The sequence below is a fragment of the Ptiloglossa arizonensis genome, chromosome 12, assembly GCF_051014685.1.
Source record: "Ptiloglossa arizonensis isolate GNS036 chromosome 12, iyPtiAriz1_principal, whole genome shotgun sequence".
Classification (NCBI taxonomy): domain Eukaryota; kingdom Metazoa; phylum Arthropoda; class Insecta; order Hymenoptera; family Colletidae; genus Ptiloglossa; species Ptiloglossa arizonensis.
Genome location: NC_135059.1, coordinates 11,958,478 through 11,986,291, shown reverse-complemented (window position 1 = coordinate 11,986,291; position 27,814 = coordinate 11,958,478). Strand labels below are relative to the sequence as shown.

Sequence of the window (27,814 nt, the reverse complement as noted above, 5' to 3'; positions counted from 1 at the left end):
ATTCGAATCTTGCCTCGCAGCTTTTCGACCGATTGATAAAATACGACGAATACCAATCGATGTAATAAGTTGCTCGATAAGTTGTCTCGTTCGATAAGAAACGTAGCTGTTGATGAACACGTGTGATGTTTCGTGTAGATTTCTCGACTCGTTTGTACATATAATATTTACAATTGTTCAAAGTTGTCAGAGTATTTTTTTTACAATGGAAAACACGACAAAACTTATCGAACCACCTAGTACTTGTAAGAGTGGTATCGATTCGTCGAATGGAGAAATGTTTGCATATGTCGAATAAAAGATTAATAAATGGTTTGAAAGTAATAAACGATTCTTCTACTCGAGAGTGAAAGGAAGTATTAGATGTATACTTAACGCCATAGATCTTTTACTAATTATCAAGTCTGTACAGTATCTGTAGTCTTTGCTATATCGAGTCACCTAGATCGTGTACGATTTTTGTCATTTGTAATTATTTTCGTGTAATAGTGCTCGTCGTGAAACAAAGTGCAAACTGAATGCATTTCGAAGGAAAAATTCTCAAAGAGATTAAACTTGCGCAAGTACCTGCGCTGGATGAACCATTCGTTCGTTAAGTGATTCGAGTTCGAGCACTGTAAACAGACCGTGGATAGTGGCAAGAGTTCGAGTCGCACCGTCCAATTCAAAGTTCCCCTTGGCTGATTCCGATTCTCTTCTTCCAGTAACTTTAACCTTGACCTCAGCGGAGGCGACGCCGCCTCGATCATGGTGAACCCTAACTCGGTCATGCCTCATATGGCGGTACGGAGTCCGACACCGAGCAACACCAGGAGGCATTTCTCTTTCTCGTCCAAGAGGGAGATCAAGGAGGAAAAGATCGACGTCGAGGAGGAAGCGGAGAACGACACCAGCAGCTGCACCGAGAACGAGAACGAGAACGATCAGGAGAACGACATAGAGAACGACATGGAGAACGACACCGAGACGGAGCAGTACGAGAATGACATCACGGAAACCGAGGAGGACTCCGAGGACGAGCAAGAGATCCCAAAAGCGGTCACACCGTCCAAGTCGAGAACAATCTCGATCTCGGCCGCAAAAACGACCTCACCGCAGTTCACGAGGGCGCAGACCACCCCCAAAGTGAACGGTGTGCCCGGTATAAGGGTACAAAACTTCAAAGTGTTGCACAGCTCGAACCAAACGCCGCAGCACGTGCGGAAACAAATCTACAACAACAACGTGCACGTCACCCCGGGCACGGCCGCTGTCGCTGCGATGAAAAGGGAGAAGGAATTCGATCTGTCGGATTACGACGACAAACTATACCCGAAACCGGCTTACTCTTACTCCTGTTTGATCGCCATGGCGTTAAAGAACAGCCAAACGGGCTCCCTGCCGGTCTCGGAAATTTATAATTTTATGTGGTAAGTCGACAGTCGATCTCTGCCGGAGTCTCGATTTCGGGAACAATAGCGACGAACGATTGTGTAAATTAATGCGAATCGAAACTGCAGACAGATCAGATGCATTCGTAACCCGTGATACATGGTCGTTACGTTGTTCAAGTATCGACTTGCAAGATTCCAGTCGTCCATTTGCGTTGCTTCGATTGTCCGCTCTCTGTTCGAGCGAAAAGAAATGTTAATTTTTTAAGTAAAACATGCAGAATATTGTTTTGAGTTGTAACGACGATCGATGATTCGGAAAAGAATAACGTTCGAAATTGTACAAAATTATTCTGGACGGGCAAAGTTGTTGTTTGTAACACCACCGCGCGTAAAAGTAGAGATTAGATGTAAACAAATGTAGCCGAATGAGCGTTGCAAATTTTATATCGCGGAGAAAAAAGTTTATGGTAAAAAAAAAAGCGCCCTTTGAGAGAGGGTTGAAGCGTGATTAACATTTTTTTGATACGCCACGAACAATGGGGCTAGAGATTCTTATTTGACAAACGACGTGTCGCCGACCTATTCGCTTATTTTCGACCATTTGGCCGGAAGGATAAGGGCTGGTTGAAGCCCTCCGGTGCTTAGACCACGAGGGGAGAAAGTATTGTCGTCCCTTCTTTATTCCCAGGTTGCAATGGGGGGAAGCTGCCATTTTGTATGGGGCCCTTGGAGCACCAGGTGCATACCAGGGGTACAGTCTCTATAGAAAATACGGGACACGCTCTTTGTTTAACTAGCTGCCGTTTCCCCTCTCTCTAACTCGTTATAATACCCTTCGTTGCAATACCTTCAAATCGAAATTTTCAACTAAATTTTCCTCGTACGATAATATTCCGTTTCTCTTCCTCTTTGACTCTTAATCGTTATCGTCATTTTACCGTCGCACACGACCGCTATTTAAGGATCAAATCTGACTCACAAATGAATAATTATAGTTCGAAACATTCGTCGATACCTCTGTGGCGCTGTAATTCTACATTGGGTCGTCAAATATTTATAAATTCGCAGTCTTTAAAGAGCTCTGTTTGCATCAATGTATAATATTTATCGTGACTCTGCAACTAACAGAATTTGTACAAAAACTATTAATTTTGCATTTTTCATCGACCCGTGGAACTGTTTATGAGTGGTCAAATAATTATATGTTTCACATAAACACAGACTCTAGAAGTTTGGCCTCGCGATAGCAGAGCTTGTACAGTCTAGGGTTAATAGTGCTCTCTTGTAGACTCCATAAGGAACTGTTTATCTTCGCTTTGACGCTAACCATACCTTCTCCTGTTTCAGTGAGCATTTTCCTTACTTCAAGACCGCACCGAATGGCTGGAAGAACTCGGTCAGGCACAATTTGTCGCTGAACAAGTGTTTCGAGAAGATAGAGAAACCGGCTGGAAACGGGAATCAGAGGAAGGGCTGCCTGTGGGCCATCAACCCTGCTAAAGTGGCGAAGATGGACGAAGAGGTCCAAAAATGGTCGAGGAAGGACCCTCTAGCCATCAAGAAGGCAATGATTTATCCGGATCACTTGGAGCTGCTGGAAAGAGGGGAGATGAAGTACGCGGGCAGTGGAGACATGTCCGAAGAAACGGAAAGCTCAGGGGATGAAGCTGTCGAAGAGAGTACGACGTACGACGAGTCCATTCACAGTCACATAGCCGCAAACTCTGTAACGGACAGTTACGACGAGAGCAGCCAAGATTGTGATATAGATATCGTGGAGCACCTGTACGATGAAATAGATATAGAAGACAATAAGGAGTCGCTGCACATGCAACTGAACATCTCGAAACGGGGGGAGCCGTTCGAGTACGAGCTCAGTCCCAGCACAAAGAGGCAGAAGACCTTGACTGGAGCGATACAAGGGAACTACGTGTACCAACCTGTAACCACTTCAAGAAGAAAAACACCTCTTCTTTTACGAGCCGGGACAGGAAACGGTTCCTTTCTTAAAATAGATTGAGCTTAGGCTAACCCCAAGAGTCTTAACCGCGAATTCCTAGTTTTATATGTATCCATAGGCGTAAATGAATCTGCGAGTACACAAGAATGTCTGAGGATTTCTTCGAGGTGAATATTTGATACGTTGAAAGGATTGTTGGTGGTTGCTAGTTTGTTCGTACGAGCTTTCAATTGAGTATTTGAGCCTGCTGTTCTATAGAAATAATTCTTGTTTATTTATAGATACACAGATAGGAAGGGAATATTCAAAAAAGTTTCCAAGATCGGAATAAAGATCCAAGTTGGAACACTTTCTCCATGAATTTTACACCTATGTATGAGTAGGTGCGCACCTAATGTAACAAAAGAAGTTTCAATTTTGCATCAATTGTGTATCCACATATATAGAAGACAATAGGAAATAACGTTAAAGTTAAACGATGAAACAAGAAAGACTCGTGTATCTATGGAAACGACACTCGAGGAGAGCATCGAGAAGCCCTTTGATCTATGGAATTTATTTTATAATAAAGTTACACATTTTTTCTATTTTTCTACGGACATTCATTCGAAACTCGCATTATCCTTTTTACACCAAGAGTCTTGGCTTCTAGATGAATCTCAAGATCGATGATATAAGAGTCTTTCAAATTCGTATAACAAAACAAAGAGTCAGGATCTATTAATTTTACTCGAGTCCTATTAAACTTGTTTAATAGTAGATAAAAAATGTAGGTAGTATTTTTTTACAGATTTTCATTGAAGTTTCAATAATTGTATTTCTTAAACCTAATTTCTTATGTAACATGTAAGGAGGGAGGACCTTGGTCGTTATGTAGCCAATTTCTCGTTTTATTTTTGATTATGCTCGCTTGTTTAACTCAATGGCTCTTGGACTCTGAAGCTTTCCTTCAGTCTACTTCTACGAAAAAACATTCCTGTATCGAATATTTTCCATCGAAAACAATAATTTCATTTCATTAAAGTTTGTAAAAACGTGCGTACACCATAAAACTTTTTTAACTGACCCGCGAAATATATACAATCGTATCTAGTTCTCTTTCGAGCAACTTTTTATACAGTTGATACGATGAATCGGTGACAAATACGCATAAAAAGAAATGAAACGTGATCGTTGTTCACCGTTCGAGTGCACACGAATAAGAAAAGAAAATAAGTATAAAGCGTTAGGTAACGTAGGTCGATAAGTATTTTGGTCAGCGACTGGCCAGACTGATGTATTATACTTTTTTATACATTGCTGGACTAAGTGATTAATTGTAAATGTTTCCGCGTTTGTATACCTGACAGATAAATGAATTATGGAGTTACTTAGATTTCGCATATTACGAACAGGTAGAGAGTACAAAGACGCGACAGCTATGTAGGATGGATCTGAATTTGTAAAATTTTGTAGCATATTAAAAGCGTAGGTGCGGTTGGGAATATCGTATACCTGATTTAAATGTTTTTTAAATTCCCGACGGTTAATCTCGTTCTTTATACTTTTTTTTTTACTTCTCCGTCTCGTTCGTTGCTTCTCTAGCTATTATTTAAGTGTAGCGTTAAAACGTTCCTCAAATTCAAGGTTTTTAGGCCAGTGGAGCTAGATATCTTTCACATCGAGCTTTTTTTTTTTTTTTTTTTTTTTTTAATTAAGCACGTATATGTATGTGGACGCACGCGCGTGTCTATTTATATGTATATGTACAACACATATGCATATACATATACTTTTTAGTCATTTGTCTGATAGAAAGACGAAAAATGAAAATATCTACTTAATTTTTTCATTCTGTCTTTTCGTGTAACTTAAGATTATACTGTTTCGAAAGCAACGTACGTTTTTTAAGCGATAACTACTTGTCATCATAATTATACATACCAGAGAAAATTGAAAATGTGTTGAGCGTAAAGTTTCTGAGTTAAAAATAACGATACAGCGATTTTTGAAACATTTTTCCGTACACGTTACGCGTTGTAAAATTGTAAATAAGCGACAGAGATTTCAGTTTATTATTGGACCAATTTTCTCTTAAAATCGCGGAGAAAAAATATTTTACAGTATTTCAAAATATTTTTTATCGTACTTCTCATGACTCTATTATTTTTATCTCGTGTGTGTCTTTCCTTTTTACATTTTTCTGCGCCACAAAAACAAAACACAGGGATATATTCTAAAAAGTAGACATTTGTTCAGAGATAGATTTGAAACCTGTAAATAAAACACGAACGAGCAACGTCTTTTTTACAAACTGGTTTTACAAATAAGTACAGTAGCTTTGTCTCGCGCAGACATGCTGTGTAGTAGGATGTTGCTTTAAGGTGTACAAAGGTTATTCTTCTTTCTATAAAAAGCAAAATGAACAAAAAAAAGGAAGAAATCAAGACGTGGGACCAATCTGTATTTTAGAGTCTGTCTTAAGTTTAATGTGTAAGTTTCGTCTTTCGCGTTGATTATCTTGTAAGATTCCGTTTTAAGGACGCACTTTTTTCCTTCTTTTTGTATAGATTCTGTAAATATCTACTTTTTCGTTTCCAAATAAACGCCCGATGGCTTTCGAATAGATGTTTAAGTTTCACAAAAAAAAAAAGAACTAGCATTTCATAGAATAATAAAGCAACTTTGTGAGCTTGATACTTCAGTCGTAAATAACTGTAGAATCACTTTGTTGCATTAGCAATGTAATGTAGGTATTCGCGAATTTTGTTGCGTTATCTGATCTCGATAAAGGGGTGGGCACCACTCTTAACAAACAAAACGTTCTCCTGTCAAGTATTTCTTACGGTACAATAATCAGTGAACCTGATATCTTTTACCTTTTAAAATACTTCTGGTGTGAGCACCTTGGGTCGTGTACACCTTGAAGAATGCCATAGTAATAATAACGATACGGACATATTTTTTAATGCATTTTAAGGATGAGGTGCTGTGCAAATCCAGTAGTAAATAAACTCTTTTGTAACTGCAAAATTCTTATCAGGAAAGTGATCACCTTCGAGCAACTGAATCCTCATTCAAGAAACTTAGTATTACAGTAAGAGTATTTGCATTGATTATCGTAAACTGTATAATGATGTACGTCTGAATTTTTCTTTTCTCTTTACATCTAAATTTCTCTTATGTAATAAGAGTGTTCAATTTTTTCTGGATCGATTAGGGAGATTAATGTTTCAGCAAAATTCTATAAAAGATATTGAACTTTTAAAATAGGGAATCCGACTGATCTCTTTAGAGTTAAATTCGAGTACTGCCCTTTCAAAACCAAAATTGTAAGGAATAATGGAGAATCGAGAAACTTTATTAAGATAGAGTAATTGTTTTAGAAAGAAGTGTATACAGAAGAGTATTTTTGAAAATTAATTAATTAATTTTCAAATTGTACATTTTTAATTTATTCTTTGGTCAGACGATCTCTCTACAGCTGTAGAGATATGTAAAGACTTAGAATGTGAATAAAAAGTGTATTGTATTATTATATGAATCAATACTTGTACTATGAACTGTACTTGAGAGTACTTAGGTTGCAAGGATGGTGTTTGTTTTTCATTTCTTTTAAAATTCTTGCTGTACTACTTTGCGCATAACTATTGGGAAGAGTAAATTACCCTGAAATATCACTGCCAACCAGTGGTTGAGACACCCTAGAGCCTTTGCCACTGTTTTAACGATCTCTTCTAATTAACTTAATATTAACTGTACAAGATCAACCAGGATTGGTTTAAACATTAAGCTCCTTTATTTACTTTACGCATTATATAAAGAAGTATTAATTTTTTTAACTACAAAACCTGTTCAGAATTGTTAATGTTGTAAGTACAGAGAAATGTGCATCCTGATGTTAACTATTACTTAAAGTTAAGAAAGAACAATTAAGCGATTAAAGACAACAATATTCAATTATAAAAAAGGAAGTATTGTAAACAAATTTCATTTTGCAATTTTGATATTTAACATTGTTTATAAATAAAGAGTTAACATCTGAGACACGATAAACATCGCAATTTTGTGACAAAAGATTATCTTTTACGAACGATGGCAATTTGTAATCCATAATTAAATTAAGATACGTATAATAAGAATGTAGTGTAGTTTTTGTACCTGTTTGTAATATTTCTATACGATATCATTAATGTATGTAACGTTCGTGTAGATGCAGCAGAGTAATTTGTAAGAATAATGTATATGTGCAATGAGAAGTTTCAGTAATAAAATGTTGAGAAATGTATTTTTTTATTTTGTAATTTTTGCTGTTATTTGAAGATTATAAATATACACTCCAATTGTAGGCATTAATTCTGTTCCGCTTGAGAATATGGCACGCCAAACGCATCAAAGTATAAGCTTCTATCGTCACGCCGCTAAACCGCTAGATGGTGATACTGCAACAACGTGACGTAGCGCAGAATCACACTATGCCGCTGATCACACGCTGAAGTTCTATTATAGAATAACTCGAGCCACAGACGAGATATAAGATAAACGTTTTACCTGACGGGAGTTAGTATTGTACAATCTGAAATGTCGATGTTGTAAAATATAAGTGGTTTTCAAACGACCTCTTCGTTTAAGAACGATACTCGTAGGAACTAATTCAATTTAATCACCGAAATCGGTGAAGCTAGCAACGCAGAAGAATACCCGTCACTTGATTTGCACAGGTTCTCACACTCTCTCCCATGTTCTCATTCTTTATCATTCTTACTCGTTTGCTCTTATTTCTATCACCGTTGTTACCTTCCGGTAAACTTAAAAGTAAATTGCTGATGCGAGAATTGCTTTCAAGGCATGATCTATAAACTCGAATGGGTAGTATCTAAATAAAAAATGAAATAAATAGGGGCGAACAACTTAAATATTACCACGTTCCAATTAACTGTTTTAAAATTTGCACAACTTTACAGAAAAATACAATTGGTATACAATATAACTTATTATATTTTTTTATTAAAAAAATTGATAGAAACTCTCGAAAACGAAGCTTCGGATGAAAATCGTGTATATTTCATATTTTCTCCTTATTCTTTCAAGTAGAATTACCACTCGATCGGTTGTGCTAGGATTTTTCATCTACCCTGTATAGGTATACCACCGCCTAGACATCGCGGCGACATGTATATAACGATTGCAGTCAATGACGAGTACGATCGTACAATTTAAGTGGCACAATATTCTTTTTTAAATCGACAAACTAATGTTCAAACATCGAATATGGAATCAATTGGTACAGAATATAAGACTACAAAGAACCGATTTCTTTTCGGTTGAAAAATAAGAATTTTAACACGCACTAGACTGTGTCAAGTTAAACAGTATCGTAGAATGCATTTGTCGGGTCGAAATTGAATTATTTCCAACGGCAAGCGCGAATATTAGTAGTTTAAAGGTGCTGAATGATTATAAACCTACCATTTTCCTCCTCTCGATGGCCTGTACATAAAATACATTAACAATTGTATAGTCGAGGAAATAATGTGCTCGATTGGTCGATATGTTGCAAACTGATGAAATTTTACAAGTGTGTAAATCGCCCGCCGTTAAATGTGTGTATATTGCCCAATTTAAATCGACCAGTTTAACGACACGCATACGTTCTCGTAAAATAAACTGTAATTAAATAACTTTATCCAAAGTTCTTTAATATCCCCGTCGTGTCCTACTCCGCGTCATTAATTATTTTTAATGTATTTAATGAACAATTGTTACTTTCCATGCTTAAAAACATTACGAAACACGTTTTAACATCGAGTATCGATCAAAATTAATTTCTATAAGTTTCTTAATTAATTGCAATACATAAATAAGATGCACATTGTTCGATTAATATTGGGAACATGAATAAATGTTAGTAACAATCGCGGAAATGAACAAACATTCACCGAAACAGTTCGCCTTCGAAGATTTCGCAATATTTTGATGTGCATTCATCATAATTCTTAACAATCGTCGTAGGACCATAGCTTAAACAATTATTAACAATGTCCTAGTATGAATAATGGTTAAAGAGCCATCAATTTCTTGAAATATTCGTTAGACCGAACAAAGACAATCGAAGTAGCCGTAAGATAAAATAAATGTTTGTATGTATGCAAATATATTCTGAACGCGCTATTACAGACCCCTGTAACGTGGTAATTACATGTGTTGCCATCTATTGGAGAAAGGGTTAAACTACACTTAAGGGGTGAAAACACCTGGCGGCAAAACGCTCAAGTTTGTCGAAGAATTGTTCTGACTTCCATCAATAGATGGCGCCAGCGATAGGGAATGTCGTTCGAAAGCAGATACTTATCTCTAATGTCGGTAAATAATACTTGTGGAGCCATCTATTGATGAAAGACAAAACAATTCTTCGACAAACTTGAGCGTTTTGCCGCCAGGTGTTTTCATCCCTGAAGTGTAGTTTAACCATTTCTCCAATAGATGGCACCCCTGTAATTACCATGTTATACTCGAATATGACTAATAATATGTATTATTCTATATACTCAGATTAAAGGAAACACAAGGTAGATACGGACTCGTACTTATTTCAAATGAATAGTAAATACTTCGACTAATTTTCTAAGACGGTAAAATTAAGTAGTAATTCAGTTGACGAGTCAGCTAATGTCAGCAATAAAATTTACTATAAGTTTTAATATAATTGGTTTATAACTATAATTAAAATAATTACAAATTTATATTATTATTTAAACTTATCCGAAACTATGTAAACGAACTAATTACGCGTAATATTAGAGCTATCGATATTTATTTTTAATACAAAAGTAATGAGAACAAATGGTTTTATTTTATTTTTTTAGTTGGTATTTATTTCATCTTTTCTCCCGCGAATTCTAACCAAAAATATGTCTGACAATGAGAAGGAGCAATATAAAAATTATCAAGAAGATACACGGATTCCTTGTCAATATGGAATTAAGTGTTATCAAAAGAATGCTGTACACCACAAAAAATACAAACATCCACCTAAAAAAGTTATAGTAAGAATTCGTAACGACCACTCTTATTTTATCACTCTATTGCTAATTAACTGTTCATATTCGTAAGCTACATTTTGTTTTAAAATTTTCTATCTAAAATTTTATTTTAAAAATTTATAGAAAAAGCAGAAAGTTACAAAATGCATTGGCGAAAGAAAAACATATGCTAAGAGAAAGAAAATGGATAGTCATGAAAGATTGAATGATTCTCCAGAGAAAAAGATATTGAAAAGATATGATAATGTAACCACTCAAAACATGACTGATGAAAACATTACGCATATTGTTGATAATATTGCAAACAATGATAATAAAAATAGTGAAATCGTAGAATATGAGTCATCAGAACATGTAATAGATCCAATGAATTGTACTTCCATTGCATCATTGCTAAAAGATTGCAACATTAATATTGAAAGGGACAAATTATTTCCAACTAATGTGCAAATGATTATTTCCCATTTATTTCTCACTGAAATGCCAGAAGATTTCTTTCAATTCTTTGAATTTTGTAAGAGTGTTTCTGAAGAAGAACCTTTCAATGCCTTAAAAGACCTTCACTTGCAACTCGTAGGTCCCTATGATGTGTTCAAAGACAAATTTTTAAGTTATAATGTTAATGACAAGAAAACATTGCTCAGACACTGGAGATATTATTATGATCCACCAGAGTTTCAAGTAAAATTAAATATTTTCCTTTATCATCTAACTAGCAGTTAGTATATGTATAATTTTTTACAGACAATCATTAAAACTGATGACAAAGATGGTTTACATTTTGGTTATTGGAGAGATGATCCCTCAGAGAAGCCTGTATTTGTAGTAGAAAACAAAGTAAATGTAAATTGTATAATTACACCTATTGCAGAAAATATATTTGGCATGCTCGAGTAAGGATTTTGTTGATCTTAAAAAATTTTGATACAACATCAAATTGCTTGTAACGTTTAACTTATGTTTCAGTGCATACATAGGAGAGAAATTGAAACTATCTAATCCATTTGAAAAGATCCGCATAGCACAGTTGCAGCAAAAACTAAAAAGCTATGCTAAAGAAAAGAATATAACATTGGACAAACTTACGAGTAGCATGCACACTAGAGAGAAGAAAGTTATTGCAAGAACATTTCATAAAGCAGGCATTATGGTGTCGTATAATAAAAAAACTGAATTAGGATATAGAGATTTAGCAGTAACTGACAGTAAATTGTTATTTAAAAAAGTTTTTGTTTAATTTTTACGATTACGTTTACAATTTGCAACTGTGATTTAATTTATTTCGTATATTTTAGATGAATTAAAAAAAATACTGAAACAAATAGAGCAAGCTTCAACCTCGGAAGCAAGGAAAACACCGATGTCGAAGCTCGAGGAAGTAATAAGGTTGGCAACAATTGCGGCGGACGAATGCGATTTCGGTACATGCTTGGAACTGGGTCATGATCTTTTCTCTAGCGGTGTGCCTTTTGTTCAAAATAAAGCATTGAATATGCTTTCTCTTGCTTACAATCTTTTGGACAGACCACAGTTTTTAGAAATTGCTCGGTCGCATTTGGAAGATAGAAGACGCAATTCGAACCTAAGTGTCCTTTATTAATTATTATCCTTTGACTAAGAGGAGAATTATTAAAAATATTAAAATAATAATAATTGTAGTATTATACTTTACAGTACAATGTAAACATTACAATGAAAAGGTTAACTAAATCTAAAGATTATAAAATTAAAGAAGTCCATTGTATTTTTCATTTTGTAAACAGAAAATAAAAGAAAGTTTTGTATATAAATTTACAATATTCTGTTTTATAATTTTTTAATAAATGTTTATTATTTGGGAATTTGTAACTTTTTTATTTTATCTCTTGTCAAGAGAGAATAGTTTATAATAGTCCTACAATGATTATGTTTAGTATAATATGTCTTTTCAAGAGCAAATGGCAAGTAAACCATTTTATTTTGAAGTGTATTCCATTGCAATTAAAACAAATACTAGTTTATTCATATTATCGTGAAAATAAAAGCAGGATTCTGTAACATAGATAATGGACGTCGATCATGTTCTGCTTAAGATATAATTCTATCGCTTCCATTTAAAACAATTATTCTTGTTGAAGCGTTACTCAATTCTGTACGAATTGCACGGTAATTTTTCTGTTTTTCCATATATTATAAAATCCGCGTTACACGATGCTGATATTTTACGGCGTTACCGCGGCGAACGAACGCAACCTCAAGGTCTAGCAATGAACAGAGCACGACAGCTACGGACGAGGAGGAAGACGTAGAGAATTATTCAGGATGATTCGCACGAGGGGATATATCGTAATTTCGTTCTGGGTCGGGAAGTGAACCTTTATCGTGAACTCGAAAATGCCTTGACTTCGATTCACATTAAATAATCTGCAATCGTACGAGAATGGAATTAAAAGGAAATTAAGCAGAATCACGAGTGCCAAGGGATATTATTTCTATGATTCTAGTTCGACGCGGTCAACGGCAATCATTCAAACGTTCGCGATGGAAAGCAAAAGTTGCAATAATTTCAGAAGTTACGTGGGTCTCGAGGAACACGAGATGCAGGTAATTGCCAGATTCATTCTCATGTAAACATTAGCACATAACCTCAATCACGAAGATTATAAGTACCTTTCTATGTAATAATGGATCGTTGAATTGTATATAGCCACTGGGTTCTAGTCGACGTAATTCTTTATCCGAAAACAATATCAAGTTACTACCCGGTGAGATTTTCATCACCGGAGCGCACAACGTTCTCATGTTCTCGCCCGTTAGCGATCTAAAGCAAGGAACGTCTGGCTTTCTATCGATTACGAATTTTAAGCTTACTTTTATTACGACGGACGACACAAGCGGAGAAGTAAGTAACTCTTATAAAGAGTTTAAAAAATATTTTTCTAACAAGGAATAAAACTTAAAAGAGAGAGTGTTCTCCTTCTAGGATGTAACCCGTCAACAGAATCATCTTTATGGATATATGGATACCTGTTTGACAAACATTGAAGATATTTATATAACAGTAGGTGATAAGAAAAGAAGACTTGTATCTGGCAATATTGTACCATCTAAAGTAAAAGGGATATTTATTATTTGTAAAGTAATTATTCATGCGTATACTATTAGCAATATAAACATTAATGCAATACATTATCAAAAGTGTACAATGCATTATGGGTTTTAGAATTTACGAACATGGTCCTTCTCTTTTAAATTTTCACCCATTGGAGATGGACAAAAACTGTTGAGGGCACTATTACATCATGCTTTTCCTAGTAGACACCATTTATTATTCGCTTATGACTACAGGTTAATGTTCTGTATAATTCATAAAAAATATACATAATATATCATAACTGATATCAGAAAATTGGAAATCAATTCAATTATGCTCCTTTCTTATTTCAGAGAAGCGTACTATAGCAGTCTTGATAAAGCTGTTCGCTTATTTCGAGACATATCTGAATGGATTAACGAACTAGAACGAACCATAAGTAATGAAAAATTTAGAAAATTTTGGAGATTATCTACTGCTAATGTAGACTTCAAGCTTTGTCGTAGGTAAATGCTGTGTATGATAAAACCTCTATTTACGTTTCGAATAATGGGTAAGAAAATGACATATTTATTTACAGCTTATCACGATATATAATTGTACCAGCATCCATTACCGACAGTCAACTAATGGATGCATCTAAGCACTTCCAAGGCAACCGTCCACCAATTTGGTCTTGGTCGAGTACACATGGTGCAGCATTAGTTAAAATGTCTGAGCTCTCATTATTAGCTACTAAGAGAATGCAAGAGAATATTATGTTCGAGAATGTTCGCAAAAGTCACCCTCGAAAAATGCCGCCAGTTGTTTTAGAATTAAATAAAGATGTTAACGTAAAGTTTATAGCTGTAGCCTTTTCAAAATTTGCCAGTCTGTGCTCTCCAGGTGAATTTTATTTAACTTATTACAAATACTTTTAAAATACAAATATCTAAAATTCTTATGGATTGTACTTGTTTCAGAAAATATTAGACAATTTTGGCTGCAGGATAATAGTTTTTATTCTTTAGTAGAAAATACAAAATGGTTAAAGTGTGTATCATATTGTTTGCAAAAAGCTGTAGAAGCTTGTGAACACCTTCATTTAGGAGTTTCTGTTATTTTACAAGGTAATCATTTGAAATTGTTACTGTTTATAGTTCTCATTTTAAACGAACTGATTTTCAGAAGGTGCTGGCACAGATATTTGTTGCATTATATCGAGCTTAGTCCAATTATTATTGGACCCTTATTTTCGAACCATAAATGGATTTCAATCGCTCTTGCAAAAGGAATGGATCGCCGGCGGGCATCCATTTTGTGATAGATTAGGTCATATTACCAAGAGGAAGTCGGAGAAAGTATGTTAAAATTAAATTTAATTACAAGTAATAATCGCTTCTCTTATTCATAAGTTTTATGTGCACATTCTTTTATTTCAAGTCTCCACTGTTACTTCTATATTTGGACTGTGTCTGGCAATTAAGTCAACAATTTCCTGCGGAATTCGAATTCACGGAAACGTACCTGACAACGTTGTGGGATACTGCTCACGTTTCAATTTTCGATACATTCATTTTTAATTGCGAGAAAGATCGGATTGCGGCAGCTACAGTAATCTTAGAAACTTACACTATTCTATATACAATAAACATGCGATTACAAGAACAAATATTTTTTAGGACCCAAGTAAACCTTTTGTTCTTCGGAGCGTCTGGGATTGGAGGGAACAATTTAGTGAACAGGACATTTTATTGTTTTACAATCCTCTTTACAATTTTTGTGAAACGGACGCAGTAGAGAAGAGCATAATAAAGCCCTTGTACAATATGGCCAGCTTAGAACTATGGACGCAGTGTTACTTTCGTTGGATACCCCCTTTGGAGATCCGAAACGGTGGACAGAATCACATAGAGCTTTACGCAAGATTATTACGAAACGACGTAAATCAGTTAAAGATGTGCGTAAATGGAAATTGTGGTTCACCAGTCGACAAGTCGAATAGCTATTCTGTTCAGATGAATATCGACAGTTTCTATCCATTCTCGAATAAACAGTCTGGGAACACAGTGAGCACTCCTATCATGAACAGCTCCATTCTAGCTACCGAAAGTTTGTTAGACGCGCAATCTTTAATAACTGCGTCCGACTGATGTACACATTGCAGAAATATTAATTCAAGATCTACACAGTAACGTAGAGAATGGTATTTCTCGTAGTTACATAAATTATAAAATGTTTTCCCTATCCTTTTGATATCAAACTCGGATAATATTTGCCAGAAGCTGTCAGCCACTTTATCTCTGTGTATTTAAATTACAGATACGAGTCGAATTTTGGCGAATAGTTAGACCGAAAGTTCCAGTGCGTTTTTATAAATTATTATTGTCTTTCCACGCTTGGCTCGTTTAGTTTTCCTTGATTTGATATTGTTTATTAGTAATGAGAACACAAAGATTTTCTTTTGTACGTATATCGCATTGTAAAATAGCGGAATTAAAGAAAACTGATATTTAATAACACCCTGATGTTATAAGTTAAATAACAATAAAACTATTTTTTATAGAAAACTTAAAGTGATTACAATTATTTTATTTCTTCTACCCTTTCAGAAACTGAGCACATATGTTAATTGATTAGACGAAGAAAGAAGAAAATGATCAGAGGGGAAAGGAGTGTCAACAAAAGTCGCGTTGGCAGCACCGGATAACCGCATAATTTTTTGAACGTATTAAAATATGATGTTGGATAAAATACCATTGAATAATAAGTATTATGGATAATAAAAATATTTTTGAATTGAAAAAGAAGGAAAAATCGGAATCAATAACTGTGAAATGGAGTGCAAATGGAATTGTTTTACGGGTTTTTATCCTTATTACGTGTCTCAAAGTACTTCTAATTCCTACATAGTATGTTTTTTCACATATGATAATATATTTTATACTTTTTAAGTTACATTTTCTTTTTATAAAATTTTAGGTTATGTACAATACACTGTATTCTATATAATTTACTTGATTTCTAGTCATTCCACAGATTTTGAGGTACATCGTAACTGGCTTGCCATAACACACAGTTTACCAATTAAAGAATGGTATGTTAACACCAAATCGCAATGGACTCTGGATTATCCACCATTCTTTGCATGGTTTGAATACCTTCTTAGTCATGCTGCAGCAGTCATTGATCCAGAAATGGTTAAAGTGGAGAATCTGAACTATGCTTCATCAGATACTATCTACTTTCAAAGAGGTTCTGTTATATTTCTGGATTTACTATTTGCTTATGGAATAAGAGAGTAAGTCTCAGAAGCGATACAGATAATATTTAACTATTTAATTTGATAGCTAAGAATTTCTTACTATTCTTTCATTTCAGAGTTGGAAAGGTATTCTGTGAATCATTTGATAGTTACGCTATTTTCATAGTATTATCATTGTGCAACATAGGATTGTTAGTAGTGGATCATATACATTTTCAATATAATGGATTTTTACTTGGTATTTTACTTTTGGCTATTGCAAATGTTTCCAAAATAAACAATCAGGTAAATTGGGAAATGTTTTTTTACTTTTCAGTTAAAATTAAATAAACTACTTTTTAGATGTCTGTCTTGCAAGGAACTCTATATTTTGCCCTTTTATTAAACTTGAAGCACATTTATTTGTACGTAGCACCAGTTTTTGTAATCTGGTTGCTTAAATCATACTGTATGAACAGTGGTCAGTTCTTTAAACGTCTTTTTCTACTCGGAAGTATAATCATGATTACTTTAATAATTTCATTTGGCCCATTTGTGTTTCAGTTACCTCAGGTACAGTAACAAAACATTGTATATTTTTTCTGTGACTACCCATAATTCTTTTAGGTGTTCTCAAGGCTGTTTCCATTTAAAAGAGGTCTAGTACATGCATACTGGGCTGCAAATGCTTGGGCATTGTACATAGGTATAGATAAAGTAGCATCAATAATTTTTAAACATTTAGGTTGGCTAAAAATGACAAAATCAGCAGTAATGACTGGTGGTTTGGTACAAGAACAGTCGTTTACAATCTTACCAACACCTACTCCACTTGTAACATTTTTATTAACTTTTCTCTCAATATTGGCAAGTTTTATGAATATTATTAATATTTCTAATACTAAATATTATCAGTGTATCTAACTATTGTACAAATTGCAGCCTGCATTATATTGCCTATTTTTCAAAAAACATTATGCTACAAATCCAAAGCAATTTGTACGATGCTTGGTTCTTTGCACTTTATGTTCATTCATGTTTAGCTGGCATGTACACGAGAAAGCTATTTTGACTGCTATTATTCCACTATGGTAAGAAATTGCAATCACTATGTTGTATTATTAAAAAATAAGGAGTTAAGTAGTTCCAAACTAACTCCTGTATTTTTGTTTTAGTGTTTTGGGTGTGACAAACAAAGATGATGCTAGAATATTTTTAATTTTGAGCAGTACTGGACACATTGCTCTTTTACCACTACTTTATCCAAGCAATTTAACACCATTGAAAATTTTATTACCTCTGACATACATGATTGCATCTTTTCTAGCTCTATCACGAAAATTTAAGCAACGTTTGCTTTATTTTCATGAACTCATATATGTCATTAGTCTACCATTATTAACATTATATGAGACTATATTCCATAAATTAATATTTGGTGATAAACTACCATTTTTACCTTTAGCTCTTACTTCGATATATTGCGCGATAGGAGTTAGTTATTCTTGGTTGCTTTACTATTATATGTTCTTACGATATCGTAATAACGCCAGCAGTAAAAAAAAAATTGAATAACGAAGTAAATATTTGATACGAGACATACCACAAAATTAAATAAATTACTGTATTTATATTTGTTCTTCTAGTGTTTCTAGTTCCTATACATATGCCTCCAATACTCCCTTGATCTTTTGCTTATAGAGTAGAATGCGAATCATTTTTTTTTGCAAACTAAATCAACATGTTTTCAATCTTTGGAATTTTTTATTATTATCAAACTGTTTCAAATTTTGTACGTACATGATTCCACCTATCTAGACAGTCGTATAAATAGTGTGTTCGTAAAGTAGCCGAAATTGCGTTTTGGAACATACGTATAATCGAACTCACCTCTTGTCATTACAGCGTAAGCAAGCATCAGGAAATCAGCCGAATGCCGTAGTCATGGCGGCTGGGATTCTGAAAACCGCAATACAAGTAACGAGTAAGTTTATTAATTCCGTTCGTTTTTCGTCTCATCTTGATATCATTTTAACAATAGTAATTCGTCGTACGTTTTAGTGATGCTGTAGATCTTATAATGTTGGATGTCCCGTAAAGTCACGTCTATCGTTCTTATAATTATGTAACGTTGATGACGAACTGTGTTTTGTGATGCAGAAAATCAAAATGTGTACGCTGCGAGTCACGCGATACAGAGCCGTGACTATTCTTCGAACCCGAGGATTATCAAGAATCCGACTACAGCCAGCTTGAAAAGGGGCACGGGCGGTCGTAGCTCCTTCAATGGAATAGTGTGCACAATTTTCGGATGCAACGGCTTCATTGGGCGATATGTATGTAACCGTCTCGGGAAAATTGGTACGCAGGCAAGTAATTAACTATATAAATATAAAAATATTATCGTTAGGTGATCCAAGTCACGTGTTACGGATATATTAGGCAACGAGACATGGTTACTTGTCTTATAATTTTATTCTAGCAATTATTTTCCAGAAGTATTGTCCGTCATTGTGGTCGATTTCTGTTCCAAACTTTAAATCGTTCATTAATTAAGGGCTGGAAATTAGTCATATTAATTCTGTTAAATATTCTAATATATCTAAAACCGAAGTCACATTAATAAATGTTTTTTTACAGCTCATTCTTCCACACAGATGCGAACGTTATCATGTTTTGCCCCTCAAGTTGTGTGGGGACCTTGGACAGGTTTTGTTTCATCCATTTGATTTAAATGATGAAGATTCTATAATTAGGACTATAAAATACTCTAATGTTGTAATTAATTTAATTGGTCGAGATGTTGAAACTTCAAACTTCAGCTTTGAAGATGTACATGTGAAAGCAGCTAGAACTTTGGCTAGACTTGCTAAACAGTGTAATGTGGAACGTTTTATTCAAGTCTCGTGTTTGAATGCAGAAGAGCACCCTGAAGTAAGTTGTTCATTAACTAAATAATGTTTTGTATGTTAAAAATTTTATTTTTTTTTTGCAAGCCACTGATATTGCCAAAAGGTTCTAAAATTCTTAAAACAAAATGGAGAGGGGAGTGTGCAGTAAGAGAAGAATTCCCAGAAGCTACCATTATTCGACCAGCAGTTGTATATGGCCAAGAGGATCAATTTTTAACGCATTATATGAATAACTGGAGACGAACTCAAACGTAAAATATTTACTTTATAAAATCACTTATTTCTAGGCTGTGGATTTTATCCATTTGTGTATGCAAATTTGAGAAATACATTTCCAATTTATGGAGAATATATTTCAATGAGTAGTATAATAATATTAATGTATTTCTGTATGTCTCATAAGTGGCATATACTTTACATAAGTTTAGCATATTTTTGTATACTCATATAAGCCATAAATGCATAAAATCTGTAGCCTATTTAATATTAATTATTTTACTGCTGCACTCATTGATTTGATCTCTTGTAGGCAACTGCCATTATGGGAAAGGGGAAAAGAAACTGAAAAACAACCAGTACATATTTCCGATGTAGCTGCTGGTATTGTTGCTGTTGTAACAAATCCTGATACTATTGGCCAAACTTATCAGTTTGTTGGGTATGTTAAACAAACAGTTTCTGTAAATTTCCATATAGAAATTAATAATTTTTTTTGTTTTAGGCCTAAACGATATAAGTTGGACGAGTTGGTTAAATGGTTTTTTAATTTAGCATCTCAAGGAGAGGAAGGAATGGATTACAATATATCGCATATAAAGTACAATCCCTTTTTTCAATGGAAAGTTTCTTTGAATGAAATTATTTATAATTATTATCCTATTGCAAGTTTAACTTGGGAAATTTTAGAAAAAGTAAGTTTACTTTCTCAATGTATACAATTAATATAAAATTTTACAAATTCAAAGGATAAAAAAATATTCATGAAATTTTGTGTAGCAACATATTAGTGACAAAGTATTACCAGGATTGCCAACACTAGAAGATTTAGGCATAAAACCAATCGATATGGAGTCTCAAATACCTTGGGAGATAAAACCATACAAATTCCAGAACTATTATGTTGAACAATTAGGAGAAATTGTAGCACCACCTCCACCAAAGACTGTTCCCTTGAAGTGAAGTTTTTATTATCAATCAAGATTAGTGTAAAAACGGAATATGCTCTGATCGAAATAAAGAGTACATACATCGTTTCAGATTTTTGTACTTCTGGTCTTCGTACATTAAACCCATATTTCTGTACTTTTTCAGTTACATTTTTCTACAGCAAAATGTAATTAGGATATGCGAAAAGCATGTTTTATTGTTTATTATATAGCAGATTGTTCTAACTACAATAAAAGGTTACAGTGCCTAATTATTGTTTTCGGTATACGTTATGTGTTAGATGTTGGTAAAAAATATAAGCTAGTTTGGTCCTCGGTTACTATGCTGACCGAAGGCCATGCAGATTTTACATTACAAATAGCAAGGGAAGAACCGTTTCCCCTTTTCTCTCTTTTTTCTTTAGTTAAAAGCACAGTATTGCCCTCCGATTTTGTAATAATTAATAATTAAAAGTTACTTCATTTAATACAACTTGAAAATTTTAAAGTACGATTAATATTGAAAAATTGATACATATATTGTAAATTTAGGCCGAGAAATGAATTGTAGTAAAAATGTGGAAATTTTTCGAACAAAGACGAAATTGTTCCTGAAACGCAAGCTATTGCTTGTGATTCGTTAGGAAAGTCTCTAGATTACTAGCTTTAGATTCATGTATATGTAACAAATCTGCTGTTATGAGAGTGGTTCTTTTAGGCAAGGAAGACTACGCACACGTAGGACGATCGTGTAAAGAGTTGACCCTGAGAGTAACAAACTAGACTAACGTATTTATTCTAGAAATTGAACGATTTATCTAAACTTAGTTAAGATCAAAATTTTGGTATAATATCTAAAATATATTTTTTAATTAATTTCTGTGTACTAAATATTGGATTTTTGAAAAGAAAAATGTAATTGCCAATTTCTCATTATATTTCTAAATCTAAAATTACAGAAAATGAATATCTCAATTTTCTGTAATGAATTTTCAGGGAGAAGTACTATGAATTTTAATTGAATCAATCCTTTAACTCAAAGAGTTAACTCTTCTTAAGATCAAGCATAAATTATTGCGATTTGTGTTTTCAAATCACGCAAATTTTGTTCCTTCCATGAAGAATTCTTAATACAAGTCGGACTTATCATATTCTTAATCCCTACATACTTTCATTATCGTCGACAATTATTTACTCGAATTTCGTTGTTAACCCGTTGTTTCGTATAATCAAATGTACATTAAAAATATATTTCAATTAATAATTCCTTAAAATTCACTGCACATTTGTAAAAATTACATTAAAAGAAACCAGCAATAAATTCTTGAATAATATAATTAATGATTTAGTTTAATAACAATTTAGGTAATCGAAGAACAAACAAAACAAGGGGTTAACATGATGCAAAGTGGTAAATGTGAACAAGTCACTCATTTGCAATCACCCTTAATTTACAGAATAAATCCAAAATGGATGCGGTTTTACAAACCCAGTTATATGGGTCAGTTTAAAGCTCGTAGTCGCATGCTTAAGATTGTGTGAGTTACAATAATCAAATACAGTGAATGTCCGAAAAAGTTCTCCATAATTGTTTTATAAAGCAGAGCTGCAACAACAGTTAGCCACTTGAGGCTTACTTTCACAAATTACAAGACCATCTCAAATTTAATTTCATATTTGTCACCTTTTGCACTGATGCAATGGTATTATAATCATTTTCCTCTTACGTTAATTCTTCTCGTTGTATTTATTATGGTAGGAGAAATATTATAATTTAAATTATAAGTGTTATCGTATTCTTGTAGTCAACTGTTTGCATTTATGAGTATGTCCATTTATTTTCCAATAGCTTTACATATATTATTGGCTTTGTTAGAACGACAATCGATATTAAATTCGAAAGACGTCTTGCATGTGTAAATGGCAGTAATATGTAAAGTTTACTAATCGAACAATGTAGTCTTGTACAAGGAGATATCGTTAACTCTCAGACAATTATTCCAAAATTTAAAATGACAAAACAAAAACAAAATTTCTTTAAATAACAGTAAATTAATGTTAATATTTCTTTAAGTCACTCTTTAATAAGCTGTGGACTATTTGCATAGCTGGTATCTCCATATTTGATATAAAATAAGATTCAAATATCAATTTGTATATTTGTGTCATATGAAACGATTCACTACATAAAAAAAAAATGATTTAAACAAGAGTAAGAGTTGGTACGACAAAAATTAAGGTATATAAAAGTTTGAGTATACTTTCTGAAATTGTCATTTAAGTAAAAACGATTTAATACAGATTCAGAAAAAGGAGTAGTCTTTTCATCCATAACATTATGTTTGACAATGGCAATACGAATACCATATTTATATTAAGTATATCATTAACATCACTGGCAAAAGATTTTCAGAAGTTTAAAGCTACTTTGTTTGTCTTATTTGTTAATCCACAAAACTTACAAATTGAAAAATACAACGTACAACGTACTCCTTTGTCTCACAACTTATATTGACAAACAATTGGAATGTTTGCATTAAAAAGAATTACCAACTTTATATTCAAAAGGCAAATTAAATCTTCTCCTATAATTCGAACTACAATCCCAATGATATGCCATAAATAACCCTTCGAGGCAGATCTAGACTCACTGAAAAAGGTTCATCGAGAACAAAAGAACGAGGAATAGAGTCGTCGGTAGTGTAAAGATTCCAACAACACCGGAGCCCAGGTTGTCCTGCATAACATTATCGTGACACCTGGCAATTAAATCGAAGTCCACGAGATTCATAGGCTTCCCATTATACTCAATAGGCGAGATGCAGTAGTTTTTCTTCTGAAACTCGCTGACAGTACCGTTCACGAAATCGCTTTCGAGCACATTATGAGCCTGACAATCGCAAGGAAAATGATTATCGACGGCGCTGATGGAGCTAACTTCGAGATTGATGTCTTTGGCGTGGCGGGGCGCCTCTAGCACGTGATTCCCGTGGAATCTTAACAACTCTATATTGTTCTCATGTCTTAGGGATAGTTTCTCGATAAGATCGATCTTGTTGTTTAATATATTTAATCGATCAACGTGAGCAAGACCACTGAAGACGTTTTTTTCGATGATGCCCAAGTCGCTTTCCTGAATGTTCAGAGAGTGCACATAGGACAGGCCACGAAAGGTGTAAGATTGAAGGGAGGAGAGGTCCATGTAGGTTAGTTTAAGAAGGCCAACATGTTGTAGGCCGTCGAACGCGTCCGGTTCGATGGTTCTGATACCTGATGGGAAGATCAGGCGGATGACGTTTGTTAGGCTAGAGAATGCGTGGCTTTGGATTCTGAGCAACGGGTTGTTGGTCAATATAATCACTTTTATGTTCGATGTTCCGGCAAACGAATTGCCCTCGATGTACCGGATCTTGTTATTCGCCAACAACAACGTCGATACATTCTGTAGAGCGGCGAACGAGAACTTTTCGATGAATGGTAGAGGCGTATGTTGAATGAAGAGTTCGCGTAATTTGTTCAGACCACGGAATGCGAATGGACGTATCGTAGAGATGTTGTTACCATCCATTATCAACTTCCGTAGGACTTTCAGACCGGCGAACGCGTCGCCTTTTATTACCGGGAAACTGTTTTTTGTTAAGGAGAGCTCCTCCACTGTCGGCGGCAACTGCTGCGTGGGAATGTCTTTCAGCCCACCTGTATTGCAGAGAACCTGGAAAAGTTGACGCATTTTCTATTTTACGCATGTTGCCTATGATAGATGGCTTTGAAATTACAGTGTGTCGCTTCGTTGTGATTTTTCTACGATTTATTTAAAAAATTACGTTTGACCAAGTTCATTATTTCTTGTCTCGTATTACCGTTATAAAACAATACAAACCAAATTAAGAATACACGATATTTTTTTAAACCGGTCCCGCATATTTAGATGATTCACAACGAGCGACGAGCAAAATGTATTGTGATCTGCCACCGCAACCTACGATCTATACGAATCTAACCGATAATATTTACACGAAGACACTTTTTCCTAGTAATGTATAGTCGGTCAAAACGAGACGAGTCGGTAAAGAAATACAAAGTATTCACGTGATCGATACTGCAGTTGCAGTTATTGGCTATCAAATCATAGTCAATGTAGATACACAGGGACGAACTTGTAACTCGAGCCCAAGGCCAGGCAGAAATTTTAATGTTTCCCAAATATACACATTTTTTCCTTTTTTCGTTAAAATTGGCACAAAAAGTTTACGTTTGCCACATTACCTCCGCTGTGTTGTTTTCGTTACATTTTTTTCAAATTTCGACTACGAATGAGAAAATATTAGAACGTCGCCTATTAAAAATTTCATTGAACGAACGTAACTCGAGTTCGATCCAAGAAAATCTATTCGCAATATTGTAATGATAACTGTTTGTATTGCAGGCGTTTTTGAATAGTAATAATTGTATATTTTCCAATAAAAGCAGTATTTAATTTTGCGATGTTCTTAGGTCGGTATATAGTTGTATCAACAACGAGCAATTCCACATTATAGCCGACGAATTATCGTTCAGAAAAAAGAAAGAAAGAAACTGTGAACCGATCCTGTCCTGCCCATGTGTCGATCACGTGTATTTGTTTACATCTGCTGATTCACCTCGCTGGACCAACTATAGTAACAATTCATGAAGCACTGACCGTTCGAATAGCAGAGATGATTGCGAAAATCGCGCTCCTTGGTAATCGTACGTTTAAGCGAATACCCGATGGCTAATTGCCATAATCGTAATCCACTACTCGGAACTACCGCGTTAGCTCGGTGCCAGCGGCAGATCGCAAAGCATTAACGTGATTTATTAAACACCGTACTCGTGACATTCATTGACATTCCTTCAACTATATAACAAAGATAGTATAAAAGATGTTTGATGTATAGTATAAATAGTATAGAAGTGTTTGAAAAGTCAATGAAAAAAAATACCATATTCTATTGCAAATGGATCAATATCATTTGTGTTCGAATATTGTACAACTTGATTTCTTAAATTATTAATCGTGTACGACTCGAAATTTCTTTGTTACGTGAATTGTGCGTGATTCCTAAATGTCCAACTGATTTTGTACGATCTTGATATCCATCTGACTCTGTGGGATTTAGGGGTGTGCTTCTGTGCGGTGTAACGTTTATCCAGGGTTTGCTTTCTGATCCTCGAAGATCGCACTGTAATATGCAGACACGGAATACTATAGTATTCGATTGGCTGGTGTTATACTGCAACCCTCGATCTAAGCTTAATTAATGGCGGATTAACTCTTCAATCTAGGACCGGTTAATCGATGATCAAGTTCCGATGGAATCTTGGTTGCTCCCGTCTACGATAATGACTTTTTAACAACACCGGAGATCTCGTCTCAGAGTGAACGTTTTCCTAAATTTTACGATAAAACCATATCTTTTCCCTCGTCTATAGTCACCTGCTTCGGTGAAAGGCAAATGCATTCTGCAGGGCAGTCCCAATTTTTCGTAGTAGTGGTTTCCTGTTGCAACGTAAGTCTCGGGCTCAGCGTCGCTGTCCACAGCAGGTAATAAATGCAGATCTATGTTAAAAACAGAAATCACAACAGAGCGAACGGTTTAGGTTAATATATCTTACAATTAACAATATGCAAGCAGAGCAGATAAATCTCTCGAGAAAATTGACCGATAAGTAACATTAATATTCTTAACGCGTTCCAAAAAAATATGATTCCGTTTTGAAACCGGACAATTCTAATTTTCAAGTTCTCGTTATCCAGGTTTCTTGTTCTTTACAAAGGATCAAACTATTCAACAATTGCTTTTAAGGATTAATAATCCGCTTGGAGATCGTTCCAATTATCCGAATTCCGTTTAACTTTCGATTGCCGTGTCCTACTTTCCGCCAGCGAATTAATTACTGTCCAGATTTATCGATTGGACAATTATAGAGGAATGCTCGTCTGCTTGAAATCAATTTGCTAAAATTGTCTATCCCTCGGAAATTCTGAGCTTTCTACTTATTTCGAAGATCAACATATCGGATCGATTCTCTCCTGTTTCTCGATTAATTTCTTTAAAATTCCGTTCCCGAACGAAACACTCAGAGAGGTTACCGTACCATTGATTGTTTATCACTAAACGCTAATAATATACATTTACGCGCAAACTCGCGACGATTTCTCGTTGCCCTGTCGCTTTCTAAATGGTTTGAAAAATGAAAACCCTCTCTTATGTTTACCAGCCGGAGAGAACTCTTCCACCGTTTCAATAGACAATAGATACTACTTTAACGCGACGATTAATTCGAGAACTTGTCAACTCGTCAACTTCTCGATCATCGTTTCAACTTTCAACTACAGAGGATAAAATTGTTACTTCCCCTTAACACTCCCTTAACTTTACAATCATTGAGAGTTACTCAATCTGCACGACTCTCTTGACGGTTCGTATCGTTCGTACATCTAAACGATTGATAACAATTTGCCAATCTCGAAAGAGGAAGTAACCATTTAATGCATCCATCGTAAACGAGAGTGTATCGGGTTCGACGGTCTCTGAAGTGCGCAACGAGAACCTCGGATCTCCTGGCGGTTTATCGTTCCTTCGACAAACTGGAGATGAAGGATCGGGAAGCCTGGAACGGGCACGAGGACACCTGGAAAAAGAGAAACGACAAAAACGGCCCTCGGCATGCATATATCCGCGTAGAACGGTTAAGAACGTTAGCGGCGATCCACACACGCGAAACAATCTGATTTGTACCTGTGCTCTGCAATACATCAATCCCGGAGTTTTTAGGGCGCATGCCTCGGCATCCAGGAAAACGTCGCGAGCGGCGGCCAATGTTCCAGCGTGTCCTGAAAAGCGAGAGAGGTTCCAGGAGAAAAGTGTCTTCGACACCGCACGCTCGACGTAGCACTTTCTTCGTCACACGAGCACTCGAGAATCGCGCGACGACGGCTGCTCAGCGAAACAACGAGACGAAACACTCACTGCCGGATACGATATTTTCCACGAAAGAACGAAACGAGCCGGGAGAAATTTCGCTATCCGTGGCCGCATTCACCGGCTGGGCTCGGGGCTTTATTTCTCCTTAGCCGACCA

The 27,814-nt window shown here is 35.0% G+C and overlaps 6 protein-coding genes across 10 annotated transcripts in view; 5 read left to right on the top strand and 1 right to left on the bottom strand.

Annotated features, from left to right (window-relative positions):
* Jumu (Forkhead box protein N4 jumeau) overlaps positions 1-7,571 on the top strand; it is a 32,467-nt gene extending 24,896 nt beyond the window's left edge. The window contains exons 3-4 of the mRNA XM_076324493.1: positions 705-1,409; positions 2,721-7,571. Of these exons, the coding sequence (XP_076180608.1) occupies positions 705-1,409; positions 2,721-3,393 (1,378 nt within the window). The 3' untranslated portion in view covers positions 3,394-7,571. The remainder of the gene's footprint in view (positions 1-704; positions 1,410-2,720) is intronic.
* A 2,252-nt stretch (positions 7,572-9,823) lies between these two features.
* Positions 9,824-12,196, top strand: Hpf1 (Histone PARylation factor 1). The gene is made up of 6 exons (XM_076324102.1): positions 9,824-9,881; positions 10,179-10,358; positions 10,479-11,036; positions 11,100-11,248; positions 11,322-11,560; positions 11,651-12,196. Exons 2-6 carry the CDS (start codon positions 10,224-10,226, stop codon positions 11,953-11,955), a joined length of 1,386 nt encoding a protein of 461 aa, XP_076180217.1. The 5' UTR covers positions 9,824-9,881; positions 10,179-10,223; the 3' UTR covers positions 11,956-12,196.
* Positions 12,197-12,586: 390 nt separating this feature from the next.
* On the top strand, positions 12,587-15,977 carry LOC143153546 (myotubularin-related protein 10-B). Of its 2 annotated transcripts, none has more exons than XM_076324894.1 (10): positions 12,587-12,938; positions 13,042-13,236; positions 13,318-13,473; positions 13,558-13,682; positions 13,782-13,934; positions 14,009-14,313; positions 14,391-14,537; positions 14,599-14,768; positions 14,851-15,021; positions 15,090-15,977. In XM_076324894.1, the coding sequence occupies exons 1-10, from the start codon at positions 12,876-12,878 to the stop codon at positions 15,558-15,560; spliced, it is 1,956 nt and encodes a 651-aa protein (XP_076181009.1). In that variant the 5' UTR covers positions 12,587-12,875; the 3' UTR covers positions 15,561-15,977. The 2 variants fall into 2 exon arrangements, with proteins under 2 accessions (XP_076181009.1, XP_076181008.1); XM_076324893.1 differs by having other exon boundaries at positions 12,588-12,938; positions 14,596-14,768.
* An 82-nt stretch (positions 15,978-16,059) lies between these two features.
* Xit (ALG6/ALG8 family glucosyltransferase xit) lies at positions 16,060-18,284 on the top strand. Of its 2 annotated transcripts, none has more exons than XM_076324895.1 (7): positions 16,060-16,319; positions 16,436-16,708; positions 16,789-16,957; positions 17,015-17,224; positions 17,279-17,518; positions 17,594-17,742; positions 17,827-18,284. In XM_076324895.1, exons 1-7 carry the CDS (start codon positions 16,183-16,185, stop codon positions 18,224-18,226), a joined length of 1,578 nt encoding a protein of 525 aa, XP_076181010.1. In that variant the 5' UTR covers positions 16,060-16,182; the 3' UTR covers positions 18,227-18,284. The 2 variants fall into 2 exon arrangements, with proteins under 2 accessions (XP_076181010.1, XP_076181011.1); XM_076324896.1 differs by having other exon boundaries at positions 16,185-16,319; positions 16,447-16,708.
* A 192-nt stretch (positions 18,285-18,476) lies between these two features.
* Nd-39 (NADH:ubiquinone oxidoreductase subunit 39) lies at positions 18,477-20,821 on the top strand. Of its 2 annotated transcripts, XM_076324900.1 has the most exons (7): positions 18,477-18,635; positions 18,812-19,020; positions 19,292-19,585; positions 19,648-19,814; positions 20,093-20,221; positions 20,285-20,474; positions 20,560-20,821. In XM_076324900.1, exons 1-7 carry the CDS (start codon positions 18,596-18,598, stop codon positions 20,740-20,742), a joined length of 1,212 nt encoding a protein of 403 aa, XP_076181015.1. In that variant the 5' UTR covers positions 18,477-18,595; the 3' UTR covers positions 20,743-20,821. The 2 variants fall into 2 exon arrangements, with proteins under 2 accessions (XP_076181015.1, XP_076181016.1); XM_076324901.1 differs by lacking the exon at positions 18,477-18,635 and having other exon boundaries at positions 18,840-19,012.
* LOC143153548 (uncharacterized) lies at positions 20,815-27,813 on the bottom strand. Of its 2 annotated transcripts, none has more exons than XM_076324899.1 (4): positions 27,704-27,813; positions 27,473-27,567; positions 26,167-26,289; positions 20,815-24,420 (listed from the first exon to the last, which is right to left on the bottom strand). In XM_076324899.1, exons 2-4 carry the CDS (start codon positions 27,488-27,490, stop codon positions 23,356-23,358), a joined length of 1,206 nt encoding a protein of 401 aa, XP_076181014.1. In that variant the 5' UTR covers positions 27,491-27,567; positions 27,704-27,813; the 3' UTR covers positions 20,815-23,355. The 2 variants fall into 2 exon arrangements, with proteins under 2 accessions (XP_076181014.1, XP_076181013.1); XM_076324898.1 differs by adding an exon at positions 27,170-27,365 and having other exon boundaries at positions 27,473-27,796.
* Position 27,814: the final 1 nt, after the last annotated feature.